The 19,575-nt window shown below is 40.7% G+C and overlaps 1 protein-coding gene across 4 annotated transcripts in view; it reads left to right on the forward strand.

Annotated features, from left to right (window-relative positions):
- The window catches only part of SULF2 (sulfatase 2), a 138,222-nt gene that overhangs the window by 42,090 nt on the left and 76,557 nt on the right, over positions 1 to 19,575 (forward strand). For all 4 annotated transcript variants that reach the window (XM_056812988.1, XM_007475775.3, XM_001379265.5 and 1 more), the window contains exon 3: positions 2,416 to 2,655. In XM_056812988.1, coding sequence (XP_056668966.1) covers positions 2,416 to 2,655 — 240 coding nt within the window. The remainder of the gene's footprint in view (positions 1 to 2,415; positions 2,656 to 19,575) is intronic.

Genomic DNA, 19,575 nt, shown 5'->3' on the forward strand with positions numbered 1-19,575 from the left:
GCAAACCTTGGGATATACTGTACAATATCTGTCTCATTGTGTACAAGGAACAATTAGCAACCACTTGGTTAAGCTGTGAATCAGATGGTCCATCTGGGAAAGCAGCTCTTTCTCCCTACCCCGCCCCCAATGTTGGCATTTCAGGAAATGTTCTAAAAGTTGGGCACAGTCCGGCCTTGGCGAAGTGCTCATTTAGAGTTCAACTAACTTTATTAATGCCCAAGGTAATATAGAGAGTGTGCCAGCTGGTGGCAGGAGGAACTGATTAAAGCTGAACTCTTCATTCAGCTCAACAAGGGGGTGATTTCATGCTGTGCTCAAGTCCTGGCGATGTCTACACACTCACCCCCCCCCCCCGCTGACTTTTTAAAAGGGTGCATGGCCTTGATACCAGATGTCTTACTGGCATTTCTGAAACCTGAAGGTTTCTATTCAACCAGATAAGCTGTTTGGCTTTTTTTCTCGCCCTTCCCTGGAGAACTCCCACTAGCCTTGGCTGACCCTAGAGAAACACAGCAGAGGGTCTCTGTGCCAAGCGGAGAATGCCATAGAAAGCATGTGTGTGCTTTTGGAGGGAGGAAGCACAATAGAGTGGAAACCTCATTAAATTGGATTCAGAAGACTTGGGTTCAAATATAAACTTATCACCTCTTACCTCTGGACCTCGAGTTGCTCATTTGTAAAAAGAAGGGGTTAGAACAAATGTACTTAAAAGTTTGGGCTAACTCTGAGCCCTTTGCCCTGGTGAACAGAAACTTCCTGGCTTTCTCCCTGCTTATCTCTGGGAGACTCTGTTTCACACCCACTTTGGTAGAAGTCTCGATGTTCAAGGATGGTGCTTCTTTGCCCTTGGAGACCAGAGACTGAAACCAGAGCATCTAAAAAGCTATTTTCAAAGCACAGAATATGGTAAAAGATTCCCATAGCCCAGTCAGGTCCAATCTCTACCTGAATAAGGACACCCTCTACATCTCCCTCAACAAGTGGTCAACAATTAACAGTCTCTAAAAGATTTGTTATCACACAGTCAATAAGCATTTGCTAAGCCCCTGTGACAGGCCAAGCACTGAAGATACTAAGGCCAAAAAAAAAAAAAAGAAATCATTCCTGCTCTCAAGGTGCTTATATTCTCTCCAGGGAGAAAACTTATATATGTAGTCTATAAATATGTACAGAATAAATATACAGGGGAGAGGGAGAGAGGACTAGCATTTTGGGGTCCAGGAAGGACTTCTTGTCAATTCACAGATATCCAAAATATCTATTATGTGTGGTACACTTCCTGCACATGCCATCCCACTCATCACAAATAAGATAACATCACTTCATCTAAAAGGGAGAATTCTTAATATAAATATGACTTTGAATGCATATGAAAATAGTATAAAATTTGTGCTGTGAGTTAAATTGAAGAAAAAAACTTCTGTTGGAAGAGAGGAGAATCAAAGAAGACTTCCTGTAAGAATGGACATTTGAGGGGGCAGCTGGGTAGCTCAGTGGATTGAGAACCAGGCCTAGAGATGGGAGGTCCTAGGTTCAAATCTGGCCTCAGCCACTTCCCACCTGTGTGACCCTGGGCAAGTCACTTAACCCCCATGGCCTAGCCCTTACCACTCTTCTGCCACTCCAAGAGGGAAGGTAAGGGTTTATTTAAAAAAAAAAAAAAGAATAGACATTCGAGGTGAACCTTGAAGGATAGGAAAGAGAAACTGTTCCAAGATGGAAGAACAATATAAATGATAGCATGAACATGGGTATTAATATAGGGCCAGGGGTACTTTGGTTGGTGAAAGCTTGAGAAGACTAGCCTGATTACAAAGTATCTCTTAGCTTCCCCAGCTTTCATCAGAACTCAACTCAAATTCCATCTTCTCTAGAAGGCCTTTCTTGGCCCCACAAGTTATAGTGCCTTCACCTTTCCGATAGCCTTCTATCTCATTCGTATGTATATACGTAGTTATTTATGTATAGTCTTCCCTGTTAGACTTCTAATAAAAGGTAGGGACTTTTTTTGCTTTTGTTTATGTTTCCATCACACCATAAGTGTTTAATAAATTATCAATAGTAGGGGGAGGTAGAGGAATGGAAGACAAGGTTGAAGAAGCAGAGTGGTCTGTTATGGAAGGACTTTAATGACTGAAATTATCAGTATCTATTATAAAAACCTAGATCTCCAGGGCATCTAGTTCAACCTCCCCCATTTTACAGATACTCAAGAAAAAATAACAAAAACAAATTTGTCTCTCCTATAGAGCCACCATTAGATTCCAGGTGTCTGGAGTCCCAGGTGTGTGTGTTCTTGAGGATTTTGAAAAACAAATGAACCTGTATGGGCTCTGAATGGAGTTATTCTGGTGGGTTGCTCTAGATAAGCTTCCATGTACCTGTGGTCATTCATGGATTTTATTGTTCCAGGTTCAATGCAAGTGATGAACAAGACTCGGAGGATCATGGAGCAAGGAGGGGCTCACTTCATCAATGCCTTTGTGACCACACCTATGTGCTGCCCTTCCCGGTCCTCCATCCTCACAGGAAAATATGCCCACAACCACAACACCTATACCAACAATGAGAATTGCTCTTCACCTTCCTGGCAAGCCCAGCATGAGATCCGTACCTTTGCTGTGTACCTCAACAATACCGGCTACCGGACAGGTGAGACTGTGCCCACTAGTTTTGGTGGTAGCCTTTTATAGAAGGTGCATGTCTAATGAACATCTACCTGCCCTATTACATGAAGGAGAAGGACTTGAGTGTTTTTATTCCAAGATCCCCTCTCACATATGGTAGAAGTTGCCAGGTCTTATGTGATCCTAACTGTGGTTTAAAATCTAATCCATCTCTAAGACCTACTATCCTAGGAGAGGAATCTACCTGGCTTTCTTCATGCTTGCCTGTTACAAATTCTAATACTGTTCTATGTTAAGAAGTATGAAAAAAAAGCTTTAGATTTTATTTTTATTCTCAACAGTGCCCCACAGCATTTCCATATATATAACAGAATACAAAAAGATTATATATGAAATAGTGAATCTCCATTTCATACCACTTGTGTATACATTATATCACTTACAGATTTTTAAAATGTAGAATAATTCCACATATTCTTTTCAAAATTGTCACATTTGTCTGTGCTTCCTTCTGAACTTCCTTCTGTTCCCATCTGTGTATTTAAAAAATGTTTCTATGGTCTTTTTTTTTTTTTGGCATCACTATTGCTAATCCACAGTTCCTCTTGACACTTCCCTCTTCCCAATTACAACCCAAAAGACAAAAACAAAAACAAAAATCCTTGTAATAAATAAGCAAAGTCAAGCAGAAAGAATCCACACGGCACCCATAAAATAACATGTGCTCAGTGACATAAAATTGTATGTCTCTTTTTGCACCTTGAGTCCATCACCTCTCTGCCAGAAGATGAGTAACACATTTCATCATAGGCTCTATGGAGACACGGTTGGCCATTGCATTGCATCAACCCTAGTTCTTAAGTCTTTCAGGACTGTTTTTCTTTTTTTATTTAATGTAATTTTATTTTTCCCCAATTACATGTAAAAACAGTTTCCAACATTTTTCAAAGAATATATAGCACAATAGGGTCCCATTACAATCATGTGCTATAACTTACTCAGCCATCAACCAATTGATGGGTATCCCCTCACTTTCCAAAATCTTTGTCCCACCCCCCAAAAAAATGTTTGTACTTACAGTCCTTCACCTTTTTTATTTTTTTTTTTTAATTTAAAACCTTACCTTCTTTCTTAGAATCAATACTGTGTATTGGTTCCAAGGCAGAAGAGTGGTAAGGGCTAGGCAATGGGGGTTAAGTGACTTGCCCAGGGTCACACAGCTGGGAAGTGTCTGAAGTCACATTTGAACCTAGGACCTCCCATCTCTAGGCCTGACTCTCAATCCACCAAGCTACCTAGCTGCCCCACTTTTTGATTTTTTTTATCATTTAACAGCTCCCCCAACAGTGCATTAGTGTCTCAGCTTTCCCATATCCCCTCTCAGTTTTGTCATTTTCCTTTTCTGTCATAATAGTCAATCTGATAGGTATACCTCAGAGTAGTTTTAATTTGCATTTCTCTAATTGTGATTTAGAGCATTTTTTGCATGAATATAGAGCTTTTTAATTACTTTGAGAATTGCCTGTTCATATCCTTTGACCTGTTTATCGATTGGGAAATCACTTGTATTCTTATATATTCAGCTCATTCTCTGATGTGGCCTTTATTAGGGAGACCTGTGAATTTTTTGCCCCATTATGATTTCTGTGTATTACTCTCTATTCTATGTTCCCCTGTTTCATTTCTGACCTCTACCTCTCCCAATTTGCCCTCTTTTCTATCAGCCTCAAACCCTTCTCATCTCCTTCCCCTCCTACTTTCCTATAGAGTAAGATAGCTTTGTATACCTAATTGATTATGTACATTCTTCCACCATTGAAGAAGTTCTGATGAGAGGAAGGTACACATTCTGCCCTCCCCACCTCCCACATCTCCTCCACTGTAAGGAGAGATGTGTTTAGTATTCTCCGGGCCTGTGCTCTGGTCTGTGAGTAACCCCAAGCACTCTTTTCCCCCTTGGAATTGTGACCAGGGTCCCCTGCAGCCACAAGCACTGGTGTCTTCTGGTATTCCTCCTCACCCTGAAATCGTACCCCTGGACTGAGACCTGGTTCTCTAATGGGCAGTGCGACGAGTCTTGCACCCAGAGCCAGCAAAGATCCCTGTAATCCCCTTCTAATCAGTTATGGGACTCCCCTTTACTCTCTGTGCCTGAGAGCTCTGGAAGCTTTTGCTGCTGCTTCAGCTGTGCCCAAGGCCTATTGCTATGGTGGGGCCTGCCCTGGCATGCTGCACTCCACCTGCCACCCTGGAGCACTAGATCTTTCATGTTGGCCTTCCAAGTTGTTTTGGGCTAAAAAATTACTTCACCTTGTCTTTTTGTGGCTTATGCTGCTCCAGAATTTGTTTTGAGGCATTATATCATTGCTTCCTGGAGGGCAATTTGGTAGAGATCAGATGGGGATCCATGTACCTTCTCCACCATCTTGGCTCCACACGCCCAGGAGTAGTTGCAGAGTTGTTTTCTTTACATTGTTGTCATCCTTGTTCTCCTGGTTTTGTTCACTTCACTCTATAGCATTTCATATTCTATAAGAGTCTCTGAAATTGTCTCTTTCATCATTTCTTATGGCTCAATAATATTCCATTACATTCATACAACAAAATTTGTTCAGCCAGTCCCCAATTGATAAGTAATACTTCAGGTTCTAGTTCTTACTTTGCTTTTTTCCCCTTTTAATTCTTCTTTCAGGATCAGGAGGTACACTTTGCTTGTTGCTGTTCTGTCCTCAATATTATTCTCTCTCATATAACCCTCCTTTTCCTATCTTTTTGCTTATTTTCCCATTGAGTTTGATATACTTCTGCTTCAGACTGTGTATTCAGCCCTGCTTTGTTTTGTCAGATCAAGTGAGGTTTGATTGATGCCTACTCCTTCAACCCCATCCTCCAGGTTTTCATACTCTTCTTCTTACATCTAGTTAGAAAAATAGCATTCCATTCTCTCTATCTTCCCCCTGCTTCTTCCTCCTTTTATACTAAAGTATTTCTTTACCCTCTTCAAACTCTCCGAACCAACTAATCCAGCCCCCAGAACTTCTTTCTTCTTCAATTCTCTTTCAAGACATTAAGGTTCTGAAGAAACACTTGGGTTTTTTTTTATTTTATTTCTTCTCTCTCCATTAGAAAGTTAGTATCATATCATCATATATCTCCTTCTCATATACTCAAATCAATTTACCTTTTGAAGTTTCTCTATGTTCTCGTGTTTGTATTTCAAATTCCTACTCAGTTCTGGTCTTTTCATCATCAATATATGAACATTCTCCATTCCTTTAAAAAAATTAACTTTTTTTCTCTGTAAGATCATACTCATTTTTGCAGGACAAGTTATTTTTGTTGTAAGCTTATATCTTTGAGCCTTTCAGAATGTTCTGTTCCAAGATCTCCTCTCATTTTTGGAGAAGTTGACAGATCTTGTGTGATCCTGGCTGTGGTTTTTTGATACTTAAACTGCTTCTTTCTAAATGTTCACAGTATTTTTCCTTTGACCCAGATATGTATTTTGCTTTGTGGTTTTCCCCAATGTTTTTGTTCCCCAAAATCACTTTCAACCATCAAAAAAAAGTGTTTTCAGCACCTAGAGTAATATACTTCTCAGAATATTCTTTATAATCACATGTTGCTTAATGATACATTAAATTTTTTTTAGTATGAACCCCTGAACCATTGTCATGAACCTCCAAATGGGAGTTCTAGGACTATGCCATCTCTTGGATTTTTTCTTTTGTTGTTTTGTTTTTTACAAGAGGTAATGACTAAGTTCTTTCTATTTTAATTTTACCTTCTCTTTCTAATAAGACTGAGAAGTTTTCATTTGTGATTTCTTGAAATATAGTATGCAGGACTTTTTTGTTTTGTTTTTAATTTAATTTTATTTTTTGGTTACAATAATCACTTTGTTTCCCTCCCTCCCCTCCACCCACCCTTCTCGCAGCTGATGCACAATTGCATTGGTTATTACTTGTGTCCTTGATCAGAACCTATTTCCATGTTGTTGTTTGCACTAGGATGTTTATTTAGAGTCTACATCCCCAACCATATCCCTTCAACCCATGTATTCAAGCAGTTGTTTTTCTTCAGTGTTTTTACTCCCAGTTTTTCCTCTGGATGTGGATAGTGTTTTTTCTTGTAGGTTCCTCCAAGTTGTTCAGGATCACTGCATTGCCACTAATGGAGAAGTCCATTACATTCGATTGTATCAGTCTCTGTATACAATGTTTTCCTGCTTCTGCTCCTCTCACTCTGCATCACTTCCTGGAGGTTGTTCCAGTTCCCATGGAATTCCTCCACTTTATTATTCCTTTTAGCACAATAGTATTCCATCACCAACATATACCACAATTTGTTCAGCCATTCTCCAATTGAAGGGCAGCCCCTTATTTTCCATTTTTTTGCCACCACAAAGAGCACAGCTATGGATATTCTTGTACATGTCTTTTTTCTTATTATCTCTTTGGGGTATAAACCCAGCAGTGCTATGGCTGAATCAAAGGGCAGACAGTCTTTTATCACCCTTTGGGCATAGTTCCAAATTGTCCTCCAGAATGGTTGGATCAATTCACAACTCCACCAGCAATGCATTAATATCCCCACTTTGCCACATCCCCTCCAGCATTCATTGCTTTCCTTTGCTGTCATGTTAGCCAATCTGCTAGGTGTGAGGTGATACCTCAGAGTTGTTTTGATTCGCATCTCTCTGATTACAAGAGATTTAGAACACTTTTTCATGTGCTTATTAATAGTTTTGATTTCTTTAACTGAAAATTGCCTGTTCATGTCCCTTGTCAATTTATCAATTGAAGTATGGCTTGATTTTTTGTACAATTGGTTTAGCTCTTTATAAAATTGAGTAATTAGACCTTTGTCAGAGGTTTTTGTAATGAAAATTATTTCCCAATTTGTTGATTCCCTTCTCATTTTGGATGCATTCGTTTTGTTTGTACAAAAACTTTTTAATTTGATGTAATCAGAATTATTGATTTTACATTTTGTGATTTTTTTCTAACTCTTGCTTGGTTTTAAAGTCTTTCCTTTCCCAAAGATCTGACAAATATACTATTCTGTGTTCACCTAATTTGCTTATACTTTCCTTCTTTATATTCAGGTCATTCACCCATTCTGATTTTATCTTGGTGTGGGGTGTGAGATGTTGATCCAAACCTAGTCTCTCCCATACTGTCTTCCAATTTTCCAAGCAGTTTTTATCAAATGGTGGGTTTTGGTCCCCAAAACTTGGATCTTTGGACTGTCTTGCTGAGGTCATTTACTCCTAGTTTATTCCACTGATCCTCTTTTCTGTCTCTTAGCCAGTACCAAGTTGTTTTGATGACCACTGCTTTATAATAAGTTTGAGATCTGGGACTGCAAGTCCTCCTTCCTTTGCATTTTTTTTCATGACTTCCTGGGATATCCTTGTTCTTTTGTTCTTACAAATGAACTTTGTTATGTTTTTTTCTAATTCAGTAAAAAAGCTTTTTGGTAGTTCAATGGGTATGGCACTAAATAAGTAAATTAATTTGGGCAGGATTGTCATTTTTATTACGTTAGCTTGTCCTACCCATGAGCAATCAATGTTTTTCCAATTGTTTAGATCTAGTTTTAATTGTGTGGAGAGTGTTTTGTAGTTGTGTTCATATAGTTCCTGTGTTTGTCTCAGCAGATAGATTCCTAAGTATTTTATATTGTCTAGTGTGATTTTAAATGGAATTCTCTTTCTAATTCTTGCTGCTGAAATGGGTTGGAGATAAATAGAAATGCTGATGACTTATGCGGATTTATTTTGTATCCTGCAACTTTGCTAAAGTTGTTGATTATTTCAACTAGCTTTTTGGTTGATTCTCTAGGATTCTTTACGTAGAATCATCCACACAGACTGATAGCTTGCTCTCCTCATTGCTAATTTTAATACCTTCGGTTTCTTTTTCTTCTCTAATTGCTACTGCTAGTGTTTCTAGTACAATGTTAAATAATAGAGGTGATAATGGACATCCTGATCTTATTGGGAAGACTTCTAGTTTATCCCCATTGTAGATGATGTTTGCTGATGGTTTTAGATATATAATATCTAAGATATAAAATAATAAACAGTAGTTTATTATTTTTAGGAAAGGCCCTTCTATTTCTATACTTTCTAATGTTTTCAATAGTAATGGGTGTTGTATTTTATCAAAGGCTTTTTTTGCATCTATTGAGATAATCATATGATTTTTGTCAGTTTGCTTGTTAATATGGTCAATTATGTGGATGGTTTTCCTAATATTGGCCCATCCTTGCATTCCTGGGTTGAATTCTACCTGGTCATAGTGAATAACCCTTGTGATGACTTGCTGGAGTCTTTTTGCTAATATCCTATTTAAGATTTTTGCATCTATATTCATTAGGGAGATTGGTCTATAGTTTTCTTTCTCTGTTTTTGACCTGCCTGGTTTTGGGATCATATTTGTGTCATAAATTGAATTTGGTAGAACTCCTTATTCGCTTATTTTGTCAAAAAGTTTGTATAATATTGGGATTAGTTGTTCTTTGAATGCTTGATAGAATTCATTTGTGAATCCCTCTGGACCTGGGGATTTTTTCTTAGGGAGTTCTTTGATGGTTTGTTCAATTTCTTTTTCTGATATGGGGTTGTTTAGGTAATCTATTTCTTCCTCTGTTATAAATACAAAAATTTATATTTTTGTAAATATTCATCCATATCATCTAGATTGCCAAATTTGTTGCAATATAATTGGGCATAATAGTTTTTAATGATTGCCTTAATTTCCTCTTCATTAGAGGTGAAGTCTCCCTTTTCATCTTAGATACTGTCAATTTGGTTTTCTTCTTTCCTTTTTTTTTAAACCCTTACCTTCCATCTTGGAGTCAATACTGTATATTGTCACACAGCTGGGAAGTGTCTGAGGTCAAACTTGAACCTAGTACCTCCCATCTCTACGCCTGGCTCTCAATCCACTGAGCTACCCAGCTGCCCCCTTCTTTCCTTTTTTTAATTAGACTGACCAGTACTTTGCCTATTTTATTTATTTTATCCAAGTACCAGCTTCTAGTCTTATTTATTAGATCAATAGTTCTTTGAATTTCAATTTTATTAATTTCTCTTTTGATTTTTAAGATCTCTAATTTAGTGTTCATCTGAGGATTTTTAATTTGTTCACTTTCTAGTTTTTTAATTTGCGTGCCCAATTCATTGACCTCTGGCCTCCCTAATTTATGAACTCAAGGATATAAATTTCCCCCTGAGTACTGCTTTGGCTGTATCCCATAGGTTTTGAAAGGATGTTTCATCATTATCATTTTCTTCAATGAAATTATTAATTGTTTCTATGATTTCTTCTTTGACTAACCAGTTTTGGAGAATTGAATTGTTTAATTTCCAATTAATTTTTTATTTACCTCTCCATGTACCCTTACTAATTATTATTTTCATTGCATTGTGATCTGAGAAGGTTGCATTTATTATTTCTGCTCTTTTGCACTTGTTTGCAATGTTTTTATGCCCTAATACATGGTCGATTTTTGTGAATGTACCATGTGCTGCTGAAAAGAAGATGTCCTTTTGCTGATTCTCTTGAGTTCTGTGCTTGGACATCAAATTTTCTGTTCAGGTCTGGTCTTTTCTTTACAAATTCTTGGAATTCTTCTGTTTTGTTGAATGACATTTCCCCTGTAAGAATATAGTCAGTTTTGCTGGATAGATGATTTTTGGTTGTAGACCTAGTTCCCTTGCTTTCCAGAATATCATATTCCATGCCTTTTGGTCCTTCAGTGTAGATGCAGCCAGATCCTGTGTTATTCTCACTGTGGTTCCATGGTTTCTGAATGACTTCTTCTTGGCAGCTTGTAATATCTTTTCTTTGGTCTGATAGTTCTTGAATTTGGCTATAACATTCCTGGGTGTTGTCAGTTGGGGATTAAGTGCAGGAGGTGATCTGTGGATTCTTTCAATCTCCACTTTTCCCTTTTTTTCTAGAACATCTGAGCAGTTTTCTTGAATAATTTCCTGTAGTATTATGTCCAGGCTTTTCCTTTTGTCATGATCTTCTGGTAGACCAATGATTCTTAAATTGTCTCTCCTCGAACGATTTTCTAAATCTTCTGTTTTGTGAATGAGATGCTTCATATTTTCCTCAATTTTTTCATTCTTTTGGTTTTGTTTTATAGTGTCCTGCTGCCTTGTGAGGTCACTTAATTCTAGTTGTTGTATTCTGGTTCTTAAAGACTGGATTTCATTCCTGGCTTTTTGGTCATCCTTCTCCTTCTGGTCTGATTTTCTTTGGAGGTCATCTTTCATCCTCTTTACCTCATCTCTCATCTCCTTTGCCTCATCTTTCATCTTCTTTCCCTCATCTTTCATCTCCTTTGCCTCATTTTCAAGCTGGTTGATTTTGGCTTTCAAGACACTATTTACTGTTTCCAGATGACTTATCTTAGTTTTTAAGTTCTTTTCCCAATTGTCTTCAGCCTCTCTTAATTGTGTTTTGAATTGCATTTTGAGTTCTTCCAAAGCCTGCATCCAGTTCGCTGGGATTTCTGATTTATCATTTGATGATCCCTCCTGCTCTGTTCTGTTTGCTCTTTGTTTGTTGCCTGTATAGAAGCTGTCTGTTGTAATTTCTTTCTTCTTTTTCTGTTGTTTACTCATATTTACCCCTTCTTTACTCCCTGTATTTGTCTGTGCTCTTGCTCCTCTCATTTTTTTGGTTTTGGGGTTTTCTGTCAGTCTCCCCTCTTGGAGCTTTGACAGAAGATCTCTCCAGTCTGTGGAGGAGGGGTGTTGGAGTTTGAGCTTCCCTGTCATCTGGAGGCTTTTGATTGGATTAAAGTCCAGCAGTCTGCGGGAGAGGGGTGTTGGAATTTAGGATTCCCTGACCTCTGAAGTCTTTTGATGAGATTAAGTTCAGCTGGGTTGGGCCGGATGTGCTCTGAGGCCAAAACCTCCTGGAAGGCTGGAGCAATATGGAAGGTCTCCACTACTGTGACCAGACTGCCTGCTCTGTGCTTCCTCTCCAGCTCCTTCCCCACCGCCTGTGTTCGATGCTCTGAGCCTGGCACAGCCCTGCCCGCAAGGTACACACTCCAGACAAGCACCTTTGCCTGCCCAGAAGTTCCTGCTGCCACTGGAGGCTTAGGGCTCTAGGTGTGGGGGGGAAGGAGAGGTCCTGGGACCTTCCTTCTGCCTTCCCCTTAAAACCGAGTGTTCTCAAATTCCAGCTTTTGGGGGGCATACCTTTTGGATTCAGTTCAGCAGGAGGGTTCCTTGGCTCTGTCTTGTTGTTAGGTTTGATTTTCAGTCCCCTAGGAGCATTTACTTTGTAATTGGTAAGGAAGAGTATTCAGAGGTCTGAACTTTTGCTCTTTCTACGCCGCCATCTTCGCAGAACTTTTTAAAAAATCATGATTTTTAGGGAATCCAGTGATTCTTAAATTATCTCTTTGACCTATTTTTAGACTAGCTTTTTTCAAAACTCTTGTGATTTGACCAGTTTTTAGTTTTCACCTCCCAGATTCATTTTCTGTAGCATATTAGCTTAGTTGCAATGTATTAAAAAAAAAAAACTTGGTCTGGAATTCAAGAACCTAACCTAACCTTTCTTTTTTTTTCTTTTTTAAATTAAAAAAATTTTTCAATTACATGTAGAAACAATTTTTGACAATTGTTATCTGACATTTTGTGATTTGGATTTTCCCACTCCTCGCCTCCCTGAGGTGGCAAATAGTCTGATATAGTTTGTACCAGTGTTGAGCTTTGTTCTTAATTTAACTAATGACTGTCTGGGACAAGTCATTTGCTATGTTCAACCCCTGGAGAATGTCCTATTTTGTGTGTTTCATCTCTGAATCTACCCATCTTGCTTCACATTTTACTTTAACTCAAGAGCTAATGAGGCATTTCATCCACTCATCTGAAATTCATAAGGATAGAGACTAAGCCTGTGATTTCATTGACACTTCCAGATGAGAAAACCCCCTCTACCAATGCAGGCTGGCACGTTCTTTGCAACCTGTTGTATTAATTCCCTAGATCACTAAGAGTTTAAATGGTTTATCGAGGATCACAGCACCAGTATATGTCAGAGACTGAACTTGAATTCTGGTCTTTCTTGCACCAAGGCTGGCTTTCTATTTACCACACTTCTCAAGTGGTATTATCTTCATTTTGGAAATTTAGGAAAGCTCAGACTTCTAGGATAAAGTGATTTCACGAATATCAATCCATCCCTCTCAACTCCCAACTTCCACTTAGCATACTACTCCTCTATTTGCAACACGTTGTTCTTTATACAGAAGGTTGCTGCCCCTAACCCATTAGGATGTGAGAATTGAGTTGATTTCAGAGCAGTGAAGATAGGTTTATTTGGAGCCATTGGGACACTATTCTTCACAGTTCCCATAATGTACTGCTTTGGAGTTAAAGATAGTTTCAAATCCCAACCTCTCCATTTAATGCCCATATGAACTTAGACAATTCTCTTGACCACTTTGGCCCTCCGTTTCCTCATCTGCCCAATGAGTTAGTTGGAGGAAAAGGCCTTTAAAATTTCTTTTAGCTCTAAAAACTCTGATCCCTCCCAGCTCTAAATCAGTCATCCTGTGAACAACCAACACACGCAGGGTTGTGGTCAGGAAAGCCCTTTAGAATTGTGGGTTATCTGTGAAGTAGCTGGCGAGGACCAGGCATAGAGTTGGCAGCCACAGACGGAGCAGAGTTAATTGACCTTTATAAAGAGAGAACCCATGACCCTCCCCTGATTATGCACCATACAGCAGTTCCCCAACTCTTAGGTTGCAACATCCCACCATCTTTACAGCTGCTCTCATCCTGTGCAGTTACAACACTCCAGTCTTCTAATTTAGCCACCGACTGCACCCCTTGCCAGAAGGGGAATGTGTATGTGTGTATATTTTTAACTCATCTATTCACAGTCTGAGTCAATCATCATTTATTAAGCCCTAACAATGTGTAAGGCACTCCACCCAGCTGAAGTCAGTTTATATGTTGATGTCCCCTCAGATACCCTCTCTTACATGTTTATTAACCTCTGTTCCCAGGGCCTTCATCTTCACTCCACTCCAGCCATAGATGGGATTAGTCACATTCTTGATCTCATCACCCACATGGGTTCCCACTCCACAATTTGTAACTGGCATATTCTGCCATTTTACCATCGTATTCCTGTCCTTCCATCTCTCTTAAACCCTTAAACCTGTTCTCCAGCCTCATTACAGCAGCTGTGCTATCTCTCTCTGCTAACCGGGGCTAGCATTTCTATTTGGGCCTCACTTTCTTCCCTTTGAAATGTTAACCATATTGTTCACCAATTTGCTTCACACCGTCAATCAATTGTCAGCAAGGTTTTATTAAGTATTTACTATGTTCCAGGGACTTCCCTCTTCCCCTGACTAGGAAGGGAAGGAAAATCCTATAGGAGTCTCAAGCCAAACACATCCATACCAGAACTCATTATCTTTCCCCTCAGATATCTCCTCTTCTTAACTTTCCTGTTGTTAAAGGCATCATTATCCTTCCAGTGAACCAGGTTTGCAAACTCAGTCATCATCCCTCTTCCCTTTCCCTTCATATCCAGTCAGTTGCCAAGTGTTGCTTCTATCTCTTCTTTCTATATCTTCTATATCTTCTATCTCCTCTTTGCTCACATAGCCACATTCAGGTTCAGAATCTCCTCACCAAATATTTTGTTGTTGAGTTTCAGCTATTGTTTGAGTTTCAGTTGTGTCCAACCCTTGGTGACCCCGTATAGGATTTTCTTGAAAGAAGTTCTAGGGTGATTTGCCGTTTTTTTCCCTCCAACTTATTTTACCGATGAAGAAACTGAGGCAAAGAGGGTGAAGTGACTTGCCCAAAGTCACATAACTAGTGAGTGTCTGAGGCCATATTTGAACTGGGGTCTTCCCGATTCCAGGCCTGGTGCTCTATCCACTGTGCCTGATCTAGCTGCCCAACCCCACCAACCTTGTTAGCCTTCTAATTTGCCTTTCTGCATCCTGTCTTTCCCTATCTCCTATCCATCCTTTCCACAGCTCCCAAACTGACAAGTCGCTCTCTTCCCTTGGGAACTCTAGTTACTCCCTTTTGTTCCTAGAATAAAGATGTAAACTCTTAAAGCCCTTTGATCATTGGTTCTAGCCTCCCTTTTCAGGATTCTTACACATAACTCTCGCTATTTATGCTAAGCTTGTTTGCTCACTGTTCCTGATATAAAATATTCTATATCTCATCCCCTTCTCTTTCTTCCTAACTTCCTTCCTTTCCTTCCTTCTTTCCTTTCTCCTTTTCTTCCTTCCTCCTTCCCTCCTTCCCTCCCTACTTTCCTTCCTTCCTCTTTCTTTCTTTCCTTCTTTCTTTTTCTTTCTTTCTTCCACCCTCCATTCCTCTTTCCCTTCTTCCCTCTTCCTTCCTTCCTTCCTTCCTTTCTTTCTTTCTTTCTTTCTTTCTTATTACTTCTTTCCCTCCCTCCCTCCTTCCTTCCTTCCTTTCTTTCTTTGTTATTACTTCCTCCCCCTTCTTTTTTCCTTCCTCTTTCTTTTTCTTCTTTCCTTCCTTTCTTATTTCTTTATTCCTTCCTTTTTCTTTCTTCCTTCTTCTCACCCTCCCCTCTTTCTTTCTTGTTACTTCCTTCTCTCCCTCCTTCCTTCCTTCCTTCCTTCCTCACCCTTCTTTTCTTCTTTCCTCTTTCTTTATTTCTTCCTTCCTCCCTCCCTTTCCTCTGTCTTTCTTTCTTTCTTTCTTCTTTCTTCCTTCCCTCCTTCCTTCCTTCTTTCCCTTCCTTCTTTTCTTTTTTTAACTCTTACCTTATGTCATCGAACTGATACTAAATATCAGTTCTAAGGAGGAAGAGCATTAAAGGCAAGATAGTTACAGTTAAGTTATTTATCCAGGATCCCACAGCTAGGAGGTGTCTGCAGCCAGCTTTGAACCCAGGTCCTCCCAATTCCTGGCCTCTCTTTCCTTTTCGAGGGCTATCCCCATTGCCTAGATTGTGGTACTACCTCATAGAATTCCTGATGTCTTTTGAAGTTCACCTAGAGTAACACCTCCCACTAGAACCTTATCCTAATTTCTCCTCAATTGCTAGTGTCCTCCAATTACCTTTTGTATTATTTGCATTTAATTTACTATACATGTTGTTCTTCCCACTCCCAAAACCCAATCAATTTTGAAATTCTTTAGAATAGGACTTGTTTTCATATCTGTCTGCATATCCCCCCAAACTAGCACAGTGCCTGGTATGTGATAGGTGATTAACAAATTCTTATAAAATGGGCCTGATATAGTGGCTCATGCCTATAATCCCTGGCTCTGACTTGCTTGGTCTCAAGCCTCAGAGTAGCCTGCCTGTGTCCCAAAGGAGAGCCGACATTAAGGTGGTGCTGCCAGGAGCCACCCCAGACCTTGGAAGGAAGAGGGATAGATGAGAGTAACAAGAGCTGACCACTGAGTGGATATGTAGAAAGAAGGAGAGTAAGGAATCAGGGATGACACTGAGGTTGGGCTATCCTATACAGAAATAGGAAAGTCAGAAAAACAGATAGGTTTGATTAATGGTAGAAAGAAGGGAGACGATCACAGGTTTTAGGGCATTGAGTTTGAGATGTTCTAGATTTCTAGTTCAGAGATGATCATTGAATCCATGGATGCTGATGAGGTCATCAAGAAAAATTGTAGAGAGAGAAGACCCTGAACCTAACCTTGGGGTATCCCCCCAGTTAGGGGGCAAGATGTTGGGTCTAGATGATCTTTATTTTAGGTCCCTTCCAGTTCTAACATCCTACTTTTCTGTTATTCAAAGGGATTCCCATCATCACTGAAGAATGATGATAGAGCCACTCCTTGGGATTGGTCACCTTCTTTCCCACATTTTAGAGAATGCCGTCCAATTCCAGGCCCTACATTTCTAAAAATGCCTTCTGTCATCGAACTGATACTACATATCAGTTCTAAGGAGGAAGAGCATTAAAGGCAAGATAGTTACAGTTAAGTTATTTATCCAGGATCCCACAGCTAGGAGGTGTCTGCAGCCAGCTTTGAACCCAGATCCTCCCAACTCCTGGCCTCTCTTTCCTTTTCGAGGGCTCCCAGAGTGAGAAAGATCTTTGGCAGTCACATTATCCCATCTTACCCCCAGCAGATGCAGGAATCCCTTTTATGATGCCCTCCACAAGCAGGCATCCAGCTTCTGCTGGAACACCTCTAGAGAGGAGATGCTCACTACCCCCATAAGGCCAGGGCTAGGAATTTGAATGTGGCAGCTCAGGGAGCTCAAATATGTCTTACTCTTTCCCAACACTCCCATCCCAAAGCCTGTGAGAAAGAGGAAGTTTATTGAAACAGCACATACAAGTCATCAGTTAATAATGGGGTGTCTTGAGGACTTCAGGGTCCACGAATTCTCACACAGGAGAAGGGGGAAAGTATCCACTGAGCCTTTTCAACTATGGCAGTTAGTTTGGCTGTATAAAGGCAGATGTGACCATGAGGTCTCAAATGCTAGCAAAAAGAGAAGAATGGGTTCTTCATGGGTCATTATCATCATCCTCATCCTCTTCTCTTGATCCATTTTTTCCCTTTTGTCCCCTCCTCTTTCCTCCCTCCCTAGAGTAATCTTCACACTTAATCTGTCCCTGGACCCATACTTTTATTTGTCATTATTATTAAGTGACTCGCCCAGAGTCACACAGCTAGGAATTGTCTGAGGTCAGATTTGAACCCAGGACCTCCCATCTCTAGGCCTGGCTCTCAATCCACTGAGCCACCCAGCTGCCCCTGACCCACACTTTATTGTCTGATTGCTCTCGTGCACACTCATCGACAAAGAAAGACATGAATAGTTCAGGGCTTTTTTTCTCTCAGGTCTCTCTGTAATTGTTCGGCTCAGTACCAGCAGTGGCACTCTTCCTTCTTTTCATAGCTTCCCCAGTCTCATTCACGTGCACACACACACATACACGGGTCCCCTTTTTCTTCCATCCCTGGCCTTCTCTCCCCTCTGGTTCCAAGCACTGCCCCCCTGCCCGTGAAGCAGAAAGGGTCTTTCTCTCATTGGCGTGGAACCCTGGTTTCCTGCCCACTTGGTGGCCCAGTCCCAGCATCAGTAGCAGCTCTGATTTGAAACCCCTCTGGATCCCCTGGGCTTTTTGGAAAGCCTGCCCAAAAAACACAAGTGTGTCAGCAGGAGTCTAGGCACTGGCCCAAGCCGTACAACTCCGTTCCAAAACTCAACTCAGGCAGGCCTGAGTCTGGTATGGACGTGAGAGAAGAAAATGGATGGAAGGGGGCTCCCGGGACTTGTCTACTTCAGAGGAGAGCCACCACTTTAATCAGGGGACTCCCCTCCAGCACCCCCAAACATTTCATATCTCTGGGAGTCACTAGTAGAGCAGCTAGATGGCACTTGGAATCTGGAAGTCCTGGGTTTACAGTCCCAGGGCAGGTCACTTGATTGCTTTCTGCCTCAGCTTCCTCATCTGTAAAATGAACTGGAGAAGGAAATGGTAAATCCCTTCAGTATCTTTACCAAGAAGACCCCTAACAGGGTCATGAAGAGTCAGGCATGACGGACTGAGACAACAAAACAACACTTCAGGGAACCGGTCTCAGTAGCAACATCCCAGCAGATTCATTCATTCTCCAACCATTTGCTAAGTGCCTGGAGGAGGTACAGGCTCAAATAAGACACCATCTCTGCCTTCATGGGGCTTACTCACAGATCAAATAGAAGCATTTTGTTCAGTCGTGTCAGGCTCTTTGTGACCCCATTTGAAGTTTTCCTAGCAAGATATAAACACAGATAACAATAAATACAGGGTGCCTTCAGGGAGAAAGTCATTATACGCTAAGGGAATAAAGAAGCTGCTTCTTCCAGCCATCACCTATGTCCTAGATCCAAGTCTTCAAAGGAGAACTCAGAAAAATCCTCCAAGACAGACACTCCAAAATGCCAAGTTTCCAGACCCAGGCTCTGGTTCTATCATTAACAAAAAGATCACATGTTGGCACTGGAAGAGACTTCAGAATATAGAAAGTCATCGCTGAAAAGGGCCTCAGGTCACGGGATGTTAGAGCCAAGAAGGACAGCAGAGAGCCTTTCATACAGTTCCTTCAAGGGAACAAGGACCTGGACCAGTCATGACTTAATCCAAGTCACCTAGGTGGATAGCTACAGAAATAAGGTTCAAACCCAAGTCTAGTCCTTTGTCTGGTTCCCTCCACCATACCTCACCATCTCTCTATACCAGCTATGTGACCTTGGACAACTTGCTTCTCTTGCCGGGGCCTCTGTTTTTCCAATGTAAAATGGGAGAGTGGGGTGGACTAGATCATCTTTAAGGTCTTTTTTGACTCTTAGATGCTTTGTTCTAAGGCCTCTCCATTTATTTTAAACCCTTACCAAAGTAGAAGAGAGGTCAGGGATAGGCAATTGGGGTAAAGGGTGTTTCCCAGTATCACAATAGCTGGAAAGTGTCTGAGGTCAGATTTGAACCCTGAACATCCCGTCTCCAGGCCTGGCTCTCTATCCAGTGAGCTGCCCTCATTTTAATATTATCTCTTGTATGGTCTAAGATGGCAGCCTATGTTCTAAGATCTTTTCCCACTTTCCTATTCTTGGTGTCACATTCCCTGGTCCCATTCAGTTCTAACCCTCTGTGCTCTGCACTGGAGCCAAGTGGCAACATGTCCATCAGAGCCCAGCACCAGGAGCGGTGCCAAGGGGCAGTGATCCGCAGACCTGTCTGCTGGACCCAGTGGGGGATGGGGGGGGTTCTTGGATACCAGTGACATCAGCACAGGGGCTGTGGGTCCAAGAAATGGATCAGAGGAAGGGCAAGGCTGAAGAGCAAGCATTAATCACCACCTCTGTGTGTGTGGATTGGGGAGGTGACTTTTTCCAAGCCTGTGTAAACACTTCCTAGAAGAATGTTGTTT

This window comes from Monodelphis domestica, chromosome 1, assembly GCF_027887165.1.
Source record: "Monodelphis domestica isolate mMonDom1 chromosome 1, mMonDom1.pri, whole genome shotgun sequence".
Classification (NCBI taxonomy): Eukaryota; Metazoa; Chordata; class Mammalia; order Didelphimorphia; family Didelphidae; genus Monodelphis; species Monodelphis domestica.